Source organism: Tympanuchus pallidicinctus, unplaced genomic scaffold (assembly GCF_026119805.1).
Source record: "Tympanuchus pallidicinctus isolate F22 unplaced genomic scaffold, pur_lepc_1.0 scaffold15, whole genome shotgun sequence".
NCBI classification, from domain to species: domain Eukaryota; kingdom Metazoa; phylum Chordata; class Aves; order Galliformes; family Phasianidae; genus Tympanuchus; species Tympanuchus pallidicinctus.
Genome location: NW_026294669.1, coordinates 14688184 through 14704563, shown reverse-complemented (window position 1 = coordinate 14704563; position 16380 = coordinate 14688184). Strand labels below are relative to the sequence as shown.

The window sequence follows — 16380 nt, the reverse complement described above, 5'->3', positions numbered from 1 at the left end:
CCGCCCTGCCCACCGCCGCCCCGCCGCGCTCAGCCTCCCGCCTCAGCCCCCCATAGCGGCGCGGCCCAGGGGGCCGGGGGGGCCCTCGGCCGCCGCTCCCCAGGGCGCCCCGAGGCTCCGGGGCCGCGGCGGGCGTGGGCAGGGCGCCCGGAGGGGGTGGCCGGGCGAGCGGCGCGGGGGCTCCCTCGGGGCCCGCAGGCACATGGGGAGCCGCGGGCCCCCCCGCCGCCCCCCGCCGGTGTCGCCGGGCCGAGCGGGCAGGGTCGCGGCCGGAGCGCCCCGGCAACGCTGGGCGCGGAGCGGCGGCGGCGGCGGCTCTGCCTGGGATCGCGCTGCGCCGAGCATTACTCAGCGCCCGAAGCCCGAGTCCCGACACGTCCAGACAGGAGCCCGCGGGGGAAGGACGGGGCAGAGAGGGTGGCAGCGGGGCGGGGAGGCGGCGTGTCGCACGCAGCCTGGCGGGGAGGGAGCGGGAGGCGCGGGGGGAGCGGGCACGGAGCGGGGAAGAGCGTGCGGGGAGCCGGGATGAGGCGTGCGGGATGGGGAAGGGTGCGTGGGGAGCGAGCGGGGCGTCAGGGGTGCGGGGGTCGTGTATGCAGACGTTGGTGAACGGGGCGCAAGGTGAGTGTGCGAGGAGACCGGGGAGTGCGCACAGGGCAGGAGCCCGTGGGCATGGGTGAGTGCACGAGGAGTTGGGTGAGTGTGCAAAGGGTGTGCATAGAGCGTGGCAGTGTGCGTGACTTGGGGTGGACGTATGCAGAGTGTGGGGTGAGAGTGCACGGTGTGAGTGTGCACAAAGTGCAGGTGAGTGCACGGAGTGTGGGTGGGTGTGCATGGGGCACGGGCAGTGAATTCGTGAGTACAGAGGAGTGTTTGTAACACAGAGTAAGCACGCATAGGGTGTGGGGGGAGTGTACACAGCACGAGTGAGTGTGTGATAAGGGGAAGTGTGTATCCTGCATGGGTTGTGCATGGTGCAGTGAGTGTGCATGGTGAGTGTGCGAGGAGCGTGGAGAAGGTGAAGTGGGGGTGAATGTGTGTGGAGTGTACGGCAGCTGCGTGCAGCTGGTGGCGTGAGCATGTGCTTGCATGCTGTTCGTGCGGAGTGTTGGTGAGTGCAGAGTGAGTTGGGTGTGTGTTGCACGGGGGAGCGTGCGTGGCAGAGGGTAAACAAATGGGGCATGGAGTGAGCACGCACAGAGAGAGCCACGTGTAGTGGGCTGTCAGTGGGCATCGTCTGCTTTAGCCCGTCTCATCCTGGCAGTGGAGACAGTGCTGTCCCCTGAGCTCAGTTCCCTGCCATGAAGCCCCTTGGGAGCTAGCAGGTGCAGGTGGCCGGGAGGGGCAGGCAGTGCCCCGCAGCTCCCGCTGTCCCCAGCCACCACAGCCCACGCCACGCCGGCAGCCGGCTGCGTGCTCCCCCCAGGCGGACACCGCGTGTCTCTGTGCCGGCACAGCTGCGCTGGCGGGGGCTGCCAGCTTCGCCGGCGTGTCGGTTCCTGTTTGCATCGGGGAGGAAAACGCATTTCCTTTGGGCAATGAGTTGTGAGCTGGTGCTGGGCCCCAAGGCTGTGCCGTTTCCCGTGGAGACTGTGGGAACCAGGGGTGGCATCCCCACCGAGGTCCGTACTGCAGGGGCAGAGCCCGTGGAAAGTGTCTCCCGCAGTTCCAGGGTCCCCAGTGCATGGGCTGCGGTGGCGCAGATGTTTGTGCGCTCGCTAGGATCCTGCATACAAATCAGTGCCAAGGCAAACCAGAGGGGGGAACGCTTTCATCCTCCTCCAGCCCCTAACGACATAACCGCTTCCAAGAGCGTGCATCTCACCCACATGCTCCCACTGACTGCGGGAGGAGCCCCACATCCCACCAATTCGATGCTGGCAGCAGAGGTGGATGGGGGGAAGGTTGATCCTCCTGTCCCAACAACGTTCCTGTGCTGAGGGAGAGCCGGGTGAGCCAGCAAAGCCCTTAAACACAGGATTAAACATTTGTCATTGGCTTGGGAACCATGGATAAGAGCCCATGGAACAGGATCGGGCCCCTCCAAGCAGGGCTGTATGCAGAGGGCACAGGGCTGGCAAGAAAAGTGCTGGCACAGGGCACTGTGGGCTGCACTGCCTGGGGTAAAACACTTCAGCACTTTCTGTGGTACATGAGCAGGTGCTCTATGCAGGGGATTGGAAACAGCTGTCCACCCCTCACCACACACACACCTCCCTCCCTTCCTCTCTGTCCTTCTCACCCCCCTGCCCAACCAAGGTGCCCCCCCACCCCCACACTTCTTTCTCTTTGTGCTTTGGAAAGGACCATGAAAATCTCATCCAACCCCAATGCCATGGAAGCATCTCTCAATATATCAGCGTGCCCAGAGCCACATCCAACCTGGCCTTGAGCACTGCAGGGATGGTACATTCACAGCTCTTCTGGGCAACCTCAGACTCTTTAGCCCCTTCTGCTTTGGGACTATCTATCCCTAAACCATACAGCTCAGAGAACCAGAACCATTCCAGGTTTTGGCACTGGACTCTGTGGAACCCATGGGGATTTGGGATGTCCATAGACAATCTCATAGAGGTCAGTGCAGGAGGGAGCACCAGGGAATCCCTGAGTGTGGTGGAGCTGGATGGATGGTGGTGGAGAAGCATCAGGACAGGTGCACCAGCATCAGCCTGATGCCAGCAGCATGGGGAACTGGAGCAGGAGGAGGGGGAGGAAGGAACCCATGCAGCTCACTCCTCACCGTCTTCCTACTTCCCCTGCCTATGGGACTGGAGTGACGACTGCATGAGTCAATGTTTGGGGTGGGAACGGGATGACCATGCCCCTGGCAGTGGCATTACTCACCACAGAGCCTCCAGCATCACTGCCCTCCCCCTGGCTCATGGCCGGCGACCTGCCTGGGGCTGCTTGCCATGACTCAGGTGCGAGCCACCCGGCCACACAGCCAGCCCAGCCTGTCCGCCCAGCTGCCAGGGGCTGGGACAGCCTGCGAGTCGGGATGCTGGTAAGGCTGGGAAGAGGACCCATGTGGCAGTGAGCCCAGAGCCCTGCTTCTGGCAGGGACAGCACATCCCAAAGGGCCGTGCTGGTGGCTGGAGTGGTGATGGGGGCATAGGGCTGGGGATGTGCTGGGCAGCTCAAAATGGATGGGGTCCCATGGCTGTACAGGCGACACCTGTCCCTGGAGCTGGAGAGAGCAGGGACAGAGCAGGGTGGTGGCAGCAGGTGCCTGGAGGGGCTGGGAGGACATGGGGACCCTTGGGAGAGCACTGCCAGGGCGGTGGGAGCTCTGCCTGGGACTTCTCAGAGGTTGTGGATGTTTTTGGGTGCTGCCATCTGAGCTTTCCCTCAGCCAAGCCACTATCCGGGCTTGGATCCTCCCCCTGTCTGTATTACTACAAACTTTCCTAAAAAGCTTTTTTTTTTTTTTTTTTTTGGCCAAAACATTCTATTTTTTGGTCTCTGTCCAGACGGGATTTTTTTTTTTCCCCAAGTTTGATTGAATTAATCTGTCTGGCTGTTTTCAGCTCAAGAAATTGAAGGGAAAATTGTGCTCATCCCATTCGAAAAGCAAATAAATAAAAATGAAGCCATTAACATTGCAGCACTTGGGCATTGTTATTATTTTTAACCAAAATACTATCTACTTCCCTTTTTCCCTTCAGAAGCTTTGCAGTTGCACTGCCCAGCACCAAGATCTGCGATCATTCCCCCCCGCACCCCATCATGTCCCTCCATACACAACCATCCCGTGCCCACCCCCATACATCCCCACGCACCCCAGCCCCCCCCGGCCGGGCCGTGGCTCCCCCTAGCGGCCGTCCGGCATCCCGCAAAGCGCCCCGTCCCGTATCGCACATCCCGCGTTGCCACGGCTACGGTAGGGATGCTGCGGGGCTTTGGGGGTTACGGGGGGGGTCTCTAATGGTCTGGAGAGGAGAGGATCTAGGGAGCCCCGGGGCACTGCTGGGCATTTGAGAGCTGCTAGGGAAATGAGGTTTCCCAGGACGCTGGGATCTTGGTTTTCTAGGTTCCTCTCCCTCTACGTTTCTGGCTTTTGGGGTTTTCAATCTCTGGGACAATGGCAGGGAGGACACAGGTCAGACCCCATACAACAGCATCCTGCCTTCCCCAGGCTTTAGGTGGCATCCAGTCTTCCAGTGCCATGCGCGTTCAGCCCATTGTAGGAAAACTGAGGCAGCCCCTGGGGAAAGCAGATTGTGGAAGACTGGGATGGAGCCAAGGAACAGTGTTCCCAGCCACAGCACAGCCTCTGCACTCTGACATCTCCCAGCGAGTCAGCATTCAGAGCAACTGGGACGGTGCAGAGGGAGAGCAGCGGTGACACAGAGCTAAGATACATGCAAGCAAACACATGGGGTCACCGACAAACACATGCCAACAATTTGCCATGCACTGACGGGCATGCATGGAGCCACGTGGGCAAACCTTTTGCACACACACAAGATTCTCACACACACAGCGAAGAGTGCGCGCATGGAATCGTATGCCCACGTGCAGGCATGACCATGAGTGGGCGTGCAACCTGAGCGTGCACACTGCAGCTGCCTGTTCACACACGCACCTTGGCACACACACCCATGTGCTCCAGGGCCATGCGTGCGGCCGGGAGTTCCCGGGAGCCCCGTGTGCCGCCCCTCTCCTGGAGCCAGGAGGGAATTTCCAACTCTAAAGCTGCAGTTGACATGTAGATGCTTCCGCCCCAGTGCTCTCTGGGCCAATTTAATGGTTCACCAACACCCTGATTTCTCATTGATGGATGGGGTGGACAAGGAGCGTGTCACCAGTGTCTGCTGGTGGGCATTGCTGCTGCTTCTTGCCCTGCATTTGCCCAGCAGGGTATGGGCTGCTCAGGTTCCCCAGCCCTGCCTGGCACTGTGCCACCCAGGTGAGGCTGCACGTGGCCCATGGCACGCCAAGCGAATGCCTCGCATGCCACCAACCCCAAGGTGCCAGCGGCACTGCATAGGGCTCTGCCATGCCAGGCCCTGCAGCGGAGGTGGCTGGAGGCAGTGAGAAGAACAGAGGATGCCAGCAACATGCACAAAACCCATCACCACAGTGTTGGGGCAGGTGGCGGTGCCTGCTGGGAGAGGTGAGCAGAGGGCACACCGGCTTTAAATAGCTTTATTAGACGAAGCTCCGCACCGCGGCCCCACTGCAGGGCCGTGGGGATGCTGGGTAGCGTCCCCACGCTGCAGGGACATCCAACCGCAGAGCTGGGCTCACAGTCCCCCAGCCCATAAGGTCCCACTGCATCACGTCTCTGTGTCCCTGTGCCCTCGGCACCATCCTGGGAGCGGCCCCCCAAGCGTCCCCGCCCCACGGAGAGGCCATCAGATGCAGAGGCTGAGCTCCTGGCGGACGGAGCACTTGCGGCACTGCACCACGCAGCACCAGTGGAAGCGGCACAGGCAGTTCTCCTCCAGCACCACGGTCTCATCGCGGTGCCCGCGCCCGCAGCACAGCAGGTCGCAGCCGCTCGTGTCCATGGCCGTGCTGTTGCAGACGCGGCCCCGCGTGCCCAGCGAGCCCGTCTTGCGGTTGGCAGAGCAGAAATCGGGCGAGTCGGCCGAGTAGATGAGGTCCTGCTTGTCAGGAGGTTTGATGTTGTCGCCCACCGGGATGAGGGTCTTCCCATCATTGCCCCCCATCACCTTGAAGGCGCCGTTGAAGCGCTCGAGCAGGCGGTCGCCCACCTCGCGGAAATGGGGCATCTTGCGCCAGCAGGTGCGCAGCGTGCAGGAGCCCGAGAGCCCGTGGCATTTGCACTCTGTCCTCATGTAGCTGCGCACTGCCTGTGGACAGACGGCAGTGCTGAGTCCCTGCTATTCCCCTGGTACCCACCTCCCTGCATCCCAGCATCCCTGCATCTCAGTATCTCAGCATCCCGGCATCCCAGTATCCGTACCTCCCAACCTCCCTGCATCTCAGCATTCCTACATCCCTGCATCCCAGAATCCCAGCACCCCTGTATTCCTTCATCCCTGTATCCCTGCATACCCAGTCTAATGATATCACCCAGGGGAGGATGGACAGAAGTCCCGAAGGACTTCCAGACCGTATTGGGGTCGGTAGGGATGACGACCCAAAGGAGTGTAAGGTGATGCTAAAGAGAGCAGGGTGTGCATGGAGCCTTACCAAGCGCCCAGCCTCGTTGTTATGCAGATCAATGAGTGCACGGATGTCATTTTTCCCCTTCTTGCTCTTGGCATCCATGAACTGCTGTGACTTCTCATAGCCAAACTGCACGTCGTCCCCACAGCCCCCCCATTCCCAGGCTGTGCCCTCGGTGCCCGGCCCGGCCGTGGGTGATGGGGGTGCCCGGCTCCGTGTCAGCTCACAGCCACACTGCAGCAGCTCGCCCATGCTGCAGGCCTGTGTGATGGCGTGGCTGACACCAGCCGCCGTGATGGCGTACACGAAGGCTGTCTCCCGGATGTCTGCAGGGGGACAGAAGGGGACATGGTGCGAGGTGACAGTGAGGATGCCATCCTGCCTGCTCCCCCCCATACTCGCTTTGCCATGGGTCTCTGCCCACCCCCCTCCCTGCTCCAGCACAGCCTCCACCCCACAGGATTATTTATTATTAGTATTTGCTCTTGTCTCTCTCTGCTCCGGGACACAAATTCCAAGCATCCTTCCCCTGCCCGGACCTGCCGCTCACAGCCGCAGCCAGCGGGGGATTCTGGCAGGAGGGGTGCAGCACCATGCTGGGGGGCTCATGGGTTACCCTGTGCCAGGTGGCTGCCAGGGCAGGGCTGGCAGGGGGTGGGGACACATTTAATTAGGGTGGCATGGGGACAGAGGGGAAGGGCAATGGCAGATGTAACTCTTTTTGCAATCCATAGAGAGAGGGAAAGGGTTTTGGGGAGGTGCACCGGCGTGGTCACTGGAGCCAACTCTGATAACAGAAGCAGGAACGCAGTGTCTCCTCATATCTGTGGCAAAATTTGGGAGCCTCATCCTGCCAGGAGCAGCCCCAGCAGCATTGCTGCACTGTGTCCCACATGCATCCTAACCCACCAACATATCACACATGTGATGGAGATGTATGACACGTTCTCATGGTGACCCCATCCCTGCACACATGCACAGCTGCTTGCTCACTGCCAACCGCAGCAGCTCTCAGGTTGCCCCCCTAGCCCTGCACTGTCACTCACTCCCTACAGCTGGGACACAGCTGGCCAGGGGATGTGTCCTTGCAGTGCTGCAGGGGAGTGCTGTGTGGTGCCAAGGATGGACCAGGGAGGGAAGGACAGCACACGTGGCCTGCAGGAGGGCTGTTTCCACATCCCACGCCCTGAAATGCTCTCAGAATTGAGGGAGTCTGTGGGAAGAAAGGGAACTGGGCACATTGATGCTTTTCCAGCTGCACACTAGGGAACAGCTGTCCCTCCTGTCCCCAGCGATCAGCTCCAAGAGCAGATTCCTGGTCTTGCACCAGCACCCATGCTCCCCCCAGCACAGGGACTGATGTGGGACCGATGCCCATGGAAGCGATCCTGCTAGCACAGCACTCTCCCCTCCTCTTGATTGCTCAGCCCCCTACCCTGGTGTTGCACTGGTGTTGGGTTGGACCAATGGATGGGTTTGGCTCATCCTGCCCTACAGCCATGCCTCAGGCACGGGAAGTGCACACAGAGGTGATGCCCCAGGGGCAGGACAAGGGGTTTGCATGGTCTAGGCACCTGCAGGGCCACCTCCCACCCAGGCCCCCTCCCCACATAGCGGGGTCCTGAGGGAGCAGTAAATCACTGCCAGACGAGGGTGCATTCTTGGGCTGTGCGCAGCCCCGCGCTGTCTGGGAGCATCGCTAATTGCTTCATTACAACACAGGGAGACATGTCCCGGCAGCTTGGCTGCACCACAGAGCTCTGAGCAACCCCCTCTGCGTGCACACACGTCCACACGCTCCGGCTCTGCCCCAGTTGTACCAGGAGGTGCAAAGCCCGGGGGCTGTGGTTTTTTAGAAGTTGTGAAGCTGGACCTTACCCTGCTGCAGGATCTTGCCGAAGTACTTGCTGTGGCTGGTGCAATTCCAGCGGCGGAAGCGGAATTGGTACTGGCACTCCCGCACGCCCAGCTTGGTGCCCTTGGCCACCTCTTGCACGATCTCTGGCTCCAGCTGGCACAGCTCCGCCTGCTTCCCTGCCAGCCGCTTCGTCTTGCGGCAGATGCTGTTGGGGTCCATGACCAGGGGGCTCCCCACTGCCCTGCAGGAGGGACAGTGAGCAGAGCAAAACCAGCACCAGGCATGGCCGGATCCACCTCCGGGGACACCCAGCGTATGGGGGATGCTGTGCCCTGCAGAGCCGGATGGGGATGGGGCAGAGCCCAAGCTGTGGGGCTGGAGGGTGCTGCTGGCTCTGCTGATCCCAGCGCGGGAGGGCAAGTCTCAGCTGGGGCCCTGCCAAAAGCAGCTCCTCGCCAGCACAGCTGGAGAGCGGCGCATGCATCTCAGGCTGGAAGGCAAAGCCTGAGCACAACGGCACGCCGCCGGCTACAGAAATTCCTGTACTTCCCCCACACATTTTGCCCAGAGTGCCCTCACACAGCTGCACAGCTGCCGGCACCGTGCCCCGTGCCGGGGTGGGCAATGGCCCAGCAGTGCCTCGGGCAGAGGGCGGGCATGCCGTGTGCTGACAGCCTCCTGCCCACGCTGCCTGTCCCACAGTGCCTGTTACCTCTGGCCGGCACATGGCCCTGGGCCACCTGAATTGCAAAGGGAAGCTGCTGTGCCCCAGTGTGCAAGCCAGATCCTCTCATGCCTGTGCCAGCAGTGTCCCATCCCAGGCACTGCGTGCCATCCCCCTCCCCTTCTGAAGTGAAAGCTCCCAGGCCGTGTTTTTGGGTGCAGCCCCACTTGCTGCTGAGTGCCGCTTCCAAACCCAGACAAGCCTTTATAGTCTGGCCAAGCCCCAGGGGCTCAAAAATCACAAGATGAATCTCTGTGTTTAAGTATGTCCTGGGTTTCCTTTTTTCTCTCCCTCTCTCAGCTTGGGGGCTGTGTATGGGACACCAGGCTGCAGGAACTACAAAGTCCCTCCTACAGCCTAGTTTTGGGGTGCGAGCTCTGCACAGGCTGCCCTTGCTCCACACCTACTCTGGATCAGGCTGACCCATCCCTGGAACAGATAGGGACAGAGGTTGGGATGGGGACGTTGTGAGCAGGGCTGGGTGTGGGTTGACATGTCTTCTCAGCCAGGAAAATGGGCCCTGATACTTCGGCCAGACGTTTAAAGACTAAAGCAATGCGCAGCCCGTGAGTCTGGCTGCCAGCAGAGAAACTGAAGCAAGTCCATGGGCCTGCTGGGGAGCTCAGGGCCCACAGTTTGGTGTCCTTTTGGTGGGCAACTGGAGGAGCATCATGGGACAGCAACGCCCAGTTCCTTTCTAAGTCATCTGCATATGGGGAAACTGAGGCATGTGGGCAGCCTGTCCCATCCAATCCCACCCCATCTCATCCTGTCTTGTCCCATCCTGTCCCATCCTATCCCACCCCACAATATCCATATGGACATTCAAGCTCCCATTCCAGCCTGGGAAGGCTCGTCTGGCTGATCCAGCGGGGTGGGGAAGAAGGGGAGCTGGGGATGGGACTTTCATTAAGCGAGGACTCTTTGTACGTCTTATAAAAACGATGCACGAGCCCTCGGGCCCTCAGATCAAATGCTGAACTGTGGCTCACCCCGGCCGTGCTGGATCAGAGGGGCCGGCAGGATGGGGAGCGCTCGACCCCAGCGGCACCGCGGGGGTCCCCACCCCTGGCCGTCAGCCCCGGCCGACCCAGCGAGGCATGGGATGGGCTGCCTAAGTCCGGTGCAATATTAATTTCCGCTGGGCTCTGCTTTTTTGTGAGGGGAAGCCGCTGGGAGCCCAAGAGCTGTTTTGCTTTGTGGGGCTGGGGGGGGGGGGGGGAACGAGGGCAAGAAAAATGCTGCCAAACTGCTACTGCTTTGGCAAGGGCTCCAGCGCGGGGCCCAGATCTGCCTGAGCTTGTCCTGCTCCAAGGCCTCCCGCATCTACAATTAAGGTGCCCCACCTCTGCCGCCGGGCACTCCTCCCCCTGCCCTGGTGATGAAGCTGGGTCGCCAGTGTGCCCCCCCAGCCCACCCAGGGCACCTCACTTCTGCAGCCCCTCTCTGAGCTCAGTACCCCCGCAGCATCTCTGCGCCCACTGCTGGAATGGCACATAGTGGCAGCCCCTCAGAATGCAGACTGCAGTGATTTTTGCAGCGCTTCCTAGCAAGGGATTCAGCCCCTATTACCAAAAGGGGAAAATGAGGCATGGCAGAGGACCTGGACCTTCCCTAAAAACCTTCTTCCCCACTGACATGCAGCTGCCACCCCGTTGGTTCCCAGAGTCTGCACCCAGGGATGCTCAGGAAGCCCAAGTTGCAGCTTCTGGTACAAGCCCTGTCCTCAGGGTAATGGAGACTCCAACCCAGTTCCAAACCAAAATCTTAGGCTGAAGGACCTGATACAAATCCTGCTCAGCCCTCAGGCACCCTGGACAGCACGGAGCAGGGCTCCTGTGCTAGGCACTATGCACAAGGAGAGCCCGCGGGGTCCTGGTTTGCAGGCAGGTGATGGGGGGATGCTCCAGGGATGCTAAGGTGCACATCAGTGTTGTATTTAGCTTCCCTACTCCTTCCCAAAAGGGCATATTCCCATCCCACTGGCCTGGAGCTGTGCTACTGACATGCAGTATGAAGCAGGGGCATAGGGATGTCTCCTAGCAAGGAGGATGCTGGCTGTGCTTTGAGTTTCAGTGCACCAGATAATGTTCATGGAGGAAATGTGGGACCCTTCTGCAGGATGGTGAAGGCGCAGTTCGCCTTGCACCCATGTCTCTATCCCAGCTCAAAGCTGCAGCAACCTGTGGTGCCCAGCCAAGCCCCTGAGCCCAGAGGTTTTCCTGCACCTGTTTGTGGAGAAAAGAGCTGTGGGATACAAGCACTGAGAGCTGAGCTCCTGGAGCACGCACCCATGGAGGTGATGGCCACAAAGCTGTGACCAAGCCTGGAATACCTTGGGATGGGAAGAAAGGGGTGTTTGCTCAGTGTGACTGTCCTGCAGGACAGGGCACCCACACTGGCCGTGCCAGGGTTGGGGCATGCCCAGAATGGCCTGCAGGCACTGGGGGGCTGAGGGCAGCCGGGTGGCGACTGTGGGTCATTGAGCTCAGCAAGTGACTCACAGTGCTCACCCAGAGCATGCCAGCCCAGCAGCCTGCCCTTACAGGCTCAGCCCTGCTGTGTACCAGCGTGGTGCTGGTCAGGTGGCTGAGCAAAACAGGAGGCTGCTGGTGCACAGAGCCCACAGTGGGTGGCTCTGGGGAGAGGGACCACGAATCCCTTGGTGCAGCAGAGGGAGCCCATGGGTGCCAACAGACAGACCAAGGCACTGCAGGTGCTGGGGATTCTTTTCTTCCTTGCTCTGATGCTGGGGCTGTCTCTTTTATCTCCTGACTTCATTCACCCCAAACATTCATTGCAGGTGAGTGGGAGCCAGCAGCAGTGGTGACACATCAGCAGGAACAGCTGTGTGAGTGGCCAGGGGCAGCCGCACAGACTGGACACAAGCACAAATCCTCTCAGCCAAAATCTTGCCCTGAATATGCCTTGGGTTCCTAAGACTACAGCCTGGTGCAAACAGTGCCCTGCAGCACGATGGCACAGCTTCCCTGTTGACACCACTCTCCCTTCTGAATGCAGAAGGTCTGTGTGTCTGCCTGTCCCTATGTCCCCCTGCCTCTCCTCAGACATAGGGGTGCAGCGCACAGGGGATGAGCGTGCCTGTATCTTCAGCGATCCCCCTGAGGACACCCGACTGCGGTAAGGATGCTCTTTCTCAGCCCTCAGCGTTCTTGCGCAGAGGCATAAAGCCGAGACCCCCACGCACGAGGGACAGCAAAGAGAAGCTCTCCCGCCGCCACCAAACCCCGGGACGGATGGAAGGACAGTCTTTTGCGTGCGCAAAGCAGCGGGCTGAGAGCGAGCCAAGGAAATAACGCAGCGCTCAGCCGGCGGGAGGGAGCGTGCCCCGGGATGGCGCAGATGTCCGGAGGCGAGCGGTGGGGAGCAGGGAGTGCGGCACGCAACGTACCCTGCCGGGGCTTTCTGCAACGAAACCCTGCCACGACCCGATTTAACCCCTTCCCCAGCAACTCTGCCAGCACAACGCCGTCACCATCTGTACCCACCGAGCCGCCCCCCCCCCCCCACCCCCCCCATCCCCGCTTTGCCCGCGCTGGTGGAGGGGATGGAGCTGCGGAATAAATCGGTGCCGGGAGTGCGGGGGAACGGGAGGGGAATGGGTTACGGAAAACTTTATTTTAGGGGTCAAAAGAGTGTGACAATGTGGAGACGAATAGCCTCAGATAATGAATGATAGCCCGGACGGCACGCCGGGGAGCTGGAATCTAAGCACTTAAAACCGGATAAAGACAGGCTGGGTGAAATTCTTAATAGATTTAAATAGTTCATGTTTCGACAGATACCTGGGCTTTCCGAGGCTGGGTCCCAGCTCTGTAATGAATCCCCCACCCCCTCCGGGATCCTGCGAGGCACCGTCCCTGCTGCCTTTGATGAAGGCACCACTACAAACGGGGGTTTTGTCCCCGCCGCGGCCAGGGGACGCCGTGGGGACCCTCGGGCTTTTAATTAAAGTTGACTTATTGGAGGGGTCTGGAGGCCCCTCCCTGCCCCGAAGGCACTCAGTGCTCGGGGTGCGGGGAGAGGCTGTGAGGGAGAGGCCTCGTCCCCAAACCCTCCGCAGTTCTGCCCCCCGACACCGGTTATGGGGACCCCAAACCAGGCAGCGCACACCCCATAGACTGGCTCTGGCTCACCGCTGTCCCCACCGAAGCGGTTAGTCGAGGGCTCAGTCCCCGATCCAGCGAAACCTTCGGCAATCCCCCTCCCCGTCAGCCCCCCCAGGATGCCCTATACTCACCACCAGAGCCCGATGATATTGGCGGGGCAGAGGAGGATGAAGAAGAGCCCCAGCTGGGTCCGAGAGCGGGGCAACATTCTGCCAAGGTTGGGGGCCAGTCGGGAGAGCCGAGCCCCCTCCGAGCCCCCGGAGGGCTGCGGGGCTGCCCGCTGCCTCCCTCCGCCAGCCCGGCGCAGCGGGGCCGGGGGGGGCCGGGCTGGGCAGGCACCTCCGGGCGGCTGGAGCGCGGCGAGGAGGCTGCTCCGCAGAAGGAGGAGGAGGAGGGACAGGGCTGCGAAAGCATCTGCCTCCGACAGCGAAACCGGAGCCCGGGGGGACGGACAGGGCGGGCCGGGCGGGGGGACTCCGGGATGCCAAACGCAGATCCGCGCACGCAGACCTTGGGCACGACGTGGGCACAGACGGTGGCAGCGGCTTGCCTGTCACCACGTCCCCTTTGCCGTGCTTGGCACAGCCTCGCCCGGGCTCCTAGAACTGCTCTGCCTTGTCCAGCCTGCCCTCGAGGTGTCCACTTCCTCTTGCACCCCTGCCTGGTGCCCACTGCCCACACCTGGCAACCCTGTGGTGCCCTGGTTTCCTCTCTCCAGTGGGGTCTGCCTGGCACAAACCTGGCACTACTGGCATTGCATCAGACTGTCTCAGCTGGGGACCATGACAAGAGACACCCCCAAGTGCCTCTCAGCACTCAGATCCACTCGCACTCCGCAGAGCCACCCCTGGAGTAAAGGGGTGACAGGACAAGGAGCTCCCCAGGAGCAAACAGAGCAGAGAAGGTACAGGAGAGGAGCATGGGGGGAAGCAGCTTGGTAAAGGTGATCTCATCTCAGGTGCAGCTGAGGCTGGGAGAAAGGCAGCCCCCATCATGGCTTCAAGCAGGCACCAGGACCTATCCTGGGAAGGAGGAGGTGAGGGGCTGAGGAGGGAGCAGGAGTACACGACAGGGCTGGAGATGGGATGGTCAATGCCTATAGGCTCCCACCTCAATTTTAACTCCCCCAGACAGCCTTGGGAACAATTACCCAGGGTTCAGCCCAGGTTCCCCTTGTCCTCTTGCCTCCAGCTCTGCACCCATGGGGTGGTGACCAGCCTCGAGCTCTCCTCTCTCCGTCTATGGGGACACAGGGACCTGAGCTGGGGACTGCATCTGTGCTTCAGCACCGTGTCCACCTCCTGGGGTCTTTCACTTTCAACCACCAATTTCTATCCCATCTATCCCATGAGTTCCTCGTTGCCTTGAGATTAGGGGGGACACATGGATAGGCAGCTCCCGAGGAGGGTACATCCCTGTTGAGGCTGACACTGTGCTGCAGTGACACACGGCTCATCTGCCACTGTGTTGAAAACGCCTGTTGTCCCCCCTCCCTGAGCTCCCTGCTGCCTTCATCTGTACTGCAAAGGGAGCACGGGGCAGGTGAGAAGCCTTTATCTGATTTCCTAAGGGCAGAAGAATCCCTTTGATTTCATCCCCAAAAGGGGGGGCCCATCTCAGCAGCAGGTGCGTGCCTGGCACACAGCGGCTCGCCTTGTCACGTCCCTACTGCCGTGTCAGACATGGGGTGAACTGTCTGTCCCCTGTGGGGGTATGTGGCTGATGACACACCATTCAGAAAGGGAAACCGAGGCACAGTGATGCTGAGACCCACACAGAGAGCCATGGCAGCATGCAACCCCAGGACACCTCCTCTGCACTGGGACACAAAGGACCCCATCCTTCAGGGGACCGCCACCAAGAAGCAGCCCTCTCTGCCACAGCCAGCCCTTTGTCTCAGCCTTCCCTCGCCTCTCACAGCTCATCATTCTCTCCCCCCCCCCCCCCCCCTCTGGCTTTTGTGTTATTACAAATTATAAAACAATTTTTTCCTGCCGTCCTGCATTCTTCTGCCTCCTGCAAGAATTTTAATGTATTTATTTTTGCTATCAGGGGGAAAGCGCTGTGTTTCTCTGCCACCACCCCCCACCCCCCCGCCCTGGACCCTCTTGGCCACTGATGGAAATTAATGACGGGAGGTGCTGGGGGGCACACAGCCATCCCTACACCCCGTGCAGAAGAGATGGGGAGCCCAGGACCCCAGTGGCTGTGGGTCCCCAAGCGGTGATGCCGTGGGCTGCGGAGGCACATGGGTGCTTCGAGGTCCAGCTGCGGGGTGTTGATATCGTGGCCCCCCAGCCACAACCAGGAGGCCCATGGGGGGGAACGGAGGGCACTGGCCCTCCCTGCTGAGGGGAAAGTGTGGCCACTTCCAACCCAAACAGCGCGGCGCGCAGCAGCCGCATACTTTTCCCAGCATCCCTCCCGCCTTCGCTCCCGAGGACATCGGTGATCAAACCCGGCCTGGCCCCATCTCCCGCTCCTGCAGTGAGGTCATCGCGCTGTTTTTGTGACATCCCGGCGTCCCCATGGCAGCACCATGTGATGTCATCAGCCTGGGGTTGCGACCTCACGGCGGGAGGAGAATGATCTTATTAAAACAACAAGGTCCCCTTCCGCGGACGCGGGGTAATGGTGTGGAGGGGCGGGCAGGTGCTGGGGGGACACCGGGGCTGCATGGGGACAGACCCCAGCCCACACCTTCACATCTGTGCATACTGCACCCCTAGGAATGCCTCAGTGAGGTCATCTCATCCCCGTGTGACAACATTTTGGGCACCCATGGGCACAGATATTCTCACAGACTCCCTCTGTGGCCTTGAGAGTCCCCCAGAGATCCTCGCTGCTGGTGTTCAAGATGCTTCTGACCCTCCATTGCCAGATTCAGAGGTCCCTGTACACCAAAGTGCAGTGTGAGAGAGGATGGATGTCAGACAGGGGTCAACGATGGATAGAATGATGGAGAGATGGATAGATGAATGGAGGGAGGGAGGGATATATGGAGTGATGGGAAGGAGGGAAGGAAGGAGGGAAGGAAGGAGGGAAGGAGGTAAGGAAGGAGGGAAGGAAGGAGGGAAGGAAGGAAGGAAGGAAGGAAGGAAGGAAGGAAGGAAGGAGGGAAGGAAGGAAGGAAGGAAGCAAGGAAGGAAGGAAGGAAGGAAGAAAGGAAGGAAGGAAGGAAGGAAGGAAGGAAGGAAGGAAGGAAGGAAGGAAGGAAGGAAGGAAGGAAGGAAGGAAGGAAGGAAGGAAGGAAGGAAGGAAGGAAGGAAGGAAGGAAGGAAGGAAATAAGGAAAGAAGGAAGGAAGGAAGGAAGGAAGGAAGGAAGGAAGGAAGGAAGGAAGGAAGGAAGGAAGGAAGGAAGGAAGGAAGGAAGGAAGGAAGGAAGGAAGGAAGGAAGGAAGGAAGGAAGGAAGGAAGGAAATAAGGAAAGAAGGAAGGAAATAAGGAAAGAAGGAAGGAAGGAAGGAAGGAAGGAAGGAAGGAAGGAAGGAAGGAAGGAAGGAAGGAAGGAAGGAAGGAAGGAAGGAAG

The 16380-nt window shown here is 60.3% G+C and overlaps 1 protein-coding gene across 2 annotated transcripts; it reads right to left on the bottom strand.

Moving 5' to 3' along the window:
• Positions 1–5132: 5132 nt before the first annotated feature.
• On the bottom strand, positions 5133–13279 carry WNT6 (Wnt family member 6). 2 transcript variants are annotated; one of them, XM_052675905.1, is made up of 4 exons: positions 12982–13279; positions 8017–8232; positions 6163–6464; positions 5133–5819 (listed from the first exon to the last, which is right to left on the bottom strand). In XM_052675905.1, the coding sequence occupies exons 1-4, from the start codon at positions 13262–13264 to the stop codon at positions 5358–5360; spliced, it is 1263 nt and encodes a 420-aa protein (XP_052531865.1). In that variant the 5' UTR covers positions 13265–13279; the 3' UTR covers positions 5133–5357. The 2 variants fall into 2 exon arrangements, with proteins under 2 accessions (XP_052531865.1, XP_052531867.1); XM_052675907.1 differs by having other exon boundaries at positions 8017–8237; positions 12982–13176.
• Positions 13280–16380: the final 3101 nt, after the last annotated feature.

Bases quoted from the DNA above. Each gene is read 5' to 3' on its own strand.
- WNT6 (XM_052675905.1), bottom strand. From the start codon at position 13,264: ATGCTTTCGCAGCCCTGTCCCTCCTCCTCCTCCTTCTGCGGAGCAGCC. The intron at 8,233-12,981 runs GTGAGTATAGGG...CCTGCAGGGCAG, and splicing joins AATATCATCGGGCTCTGGTG to TGGGGAGCCCCCTGGTCATG. The intron at 6,465-8,016 runs GTAAGGTCCAGC...GTCCCCCTGCAG, and splicing joins CGGCAAGATCCTGCAGCAGG to ACATCCGGGAGACAGCCTTC.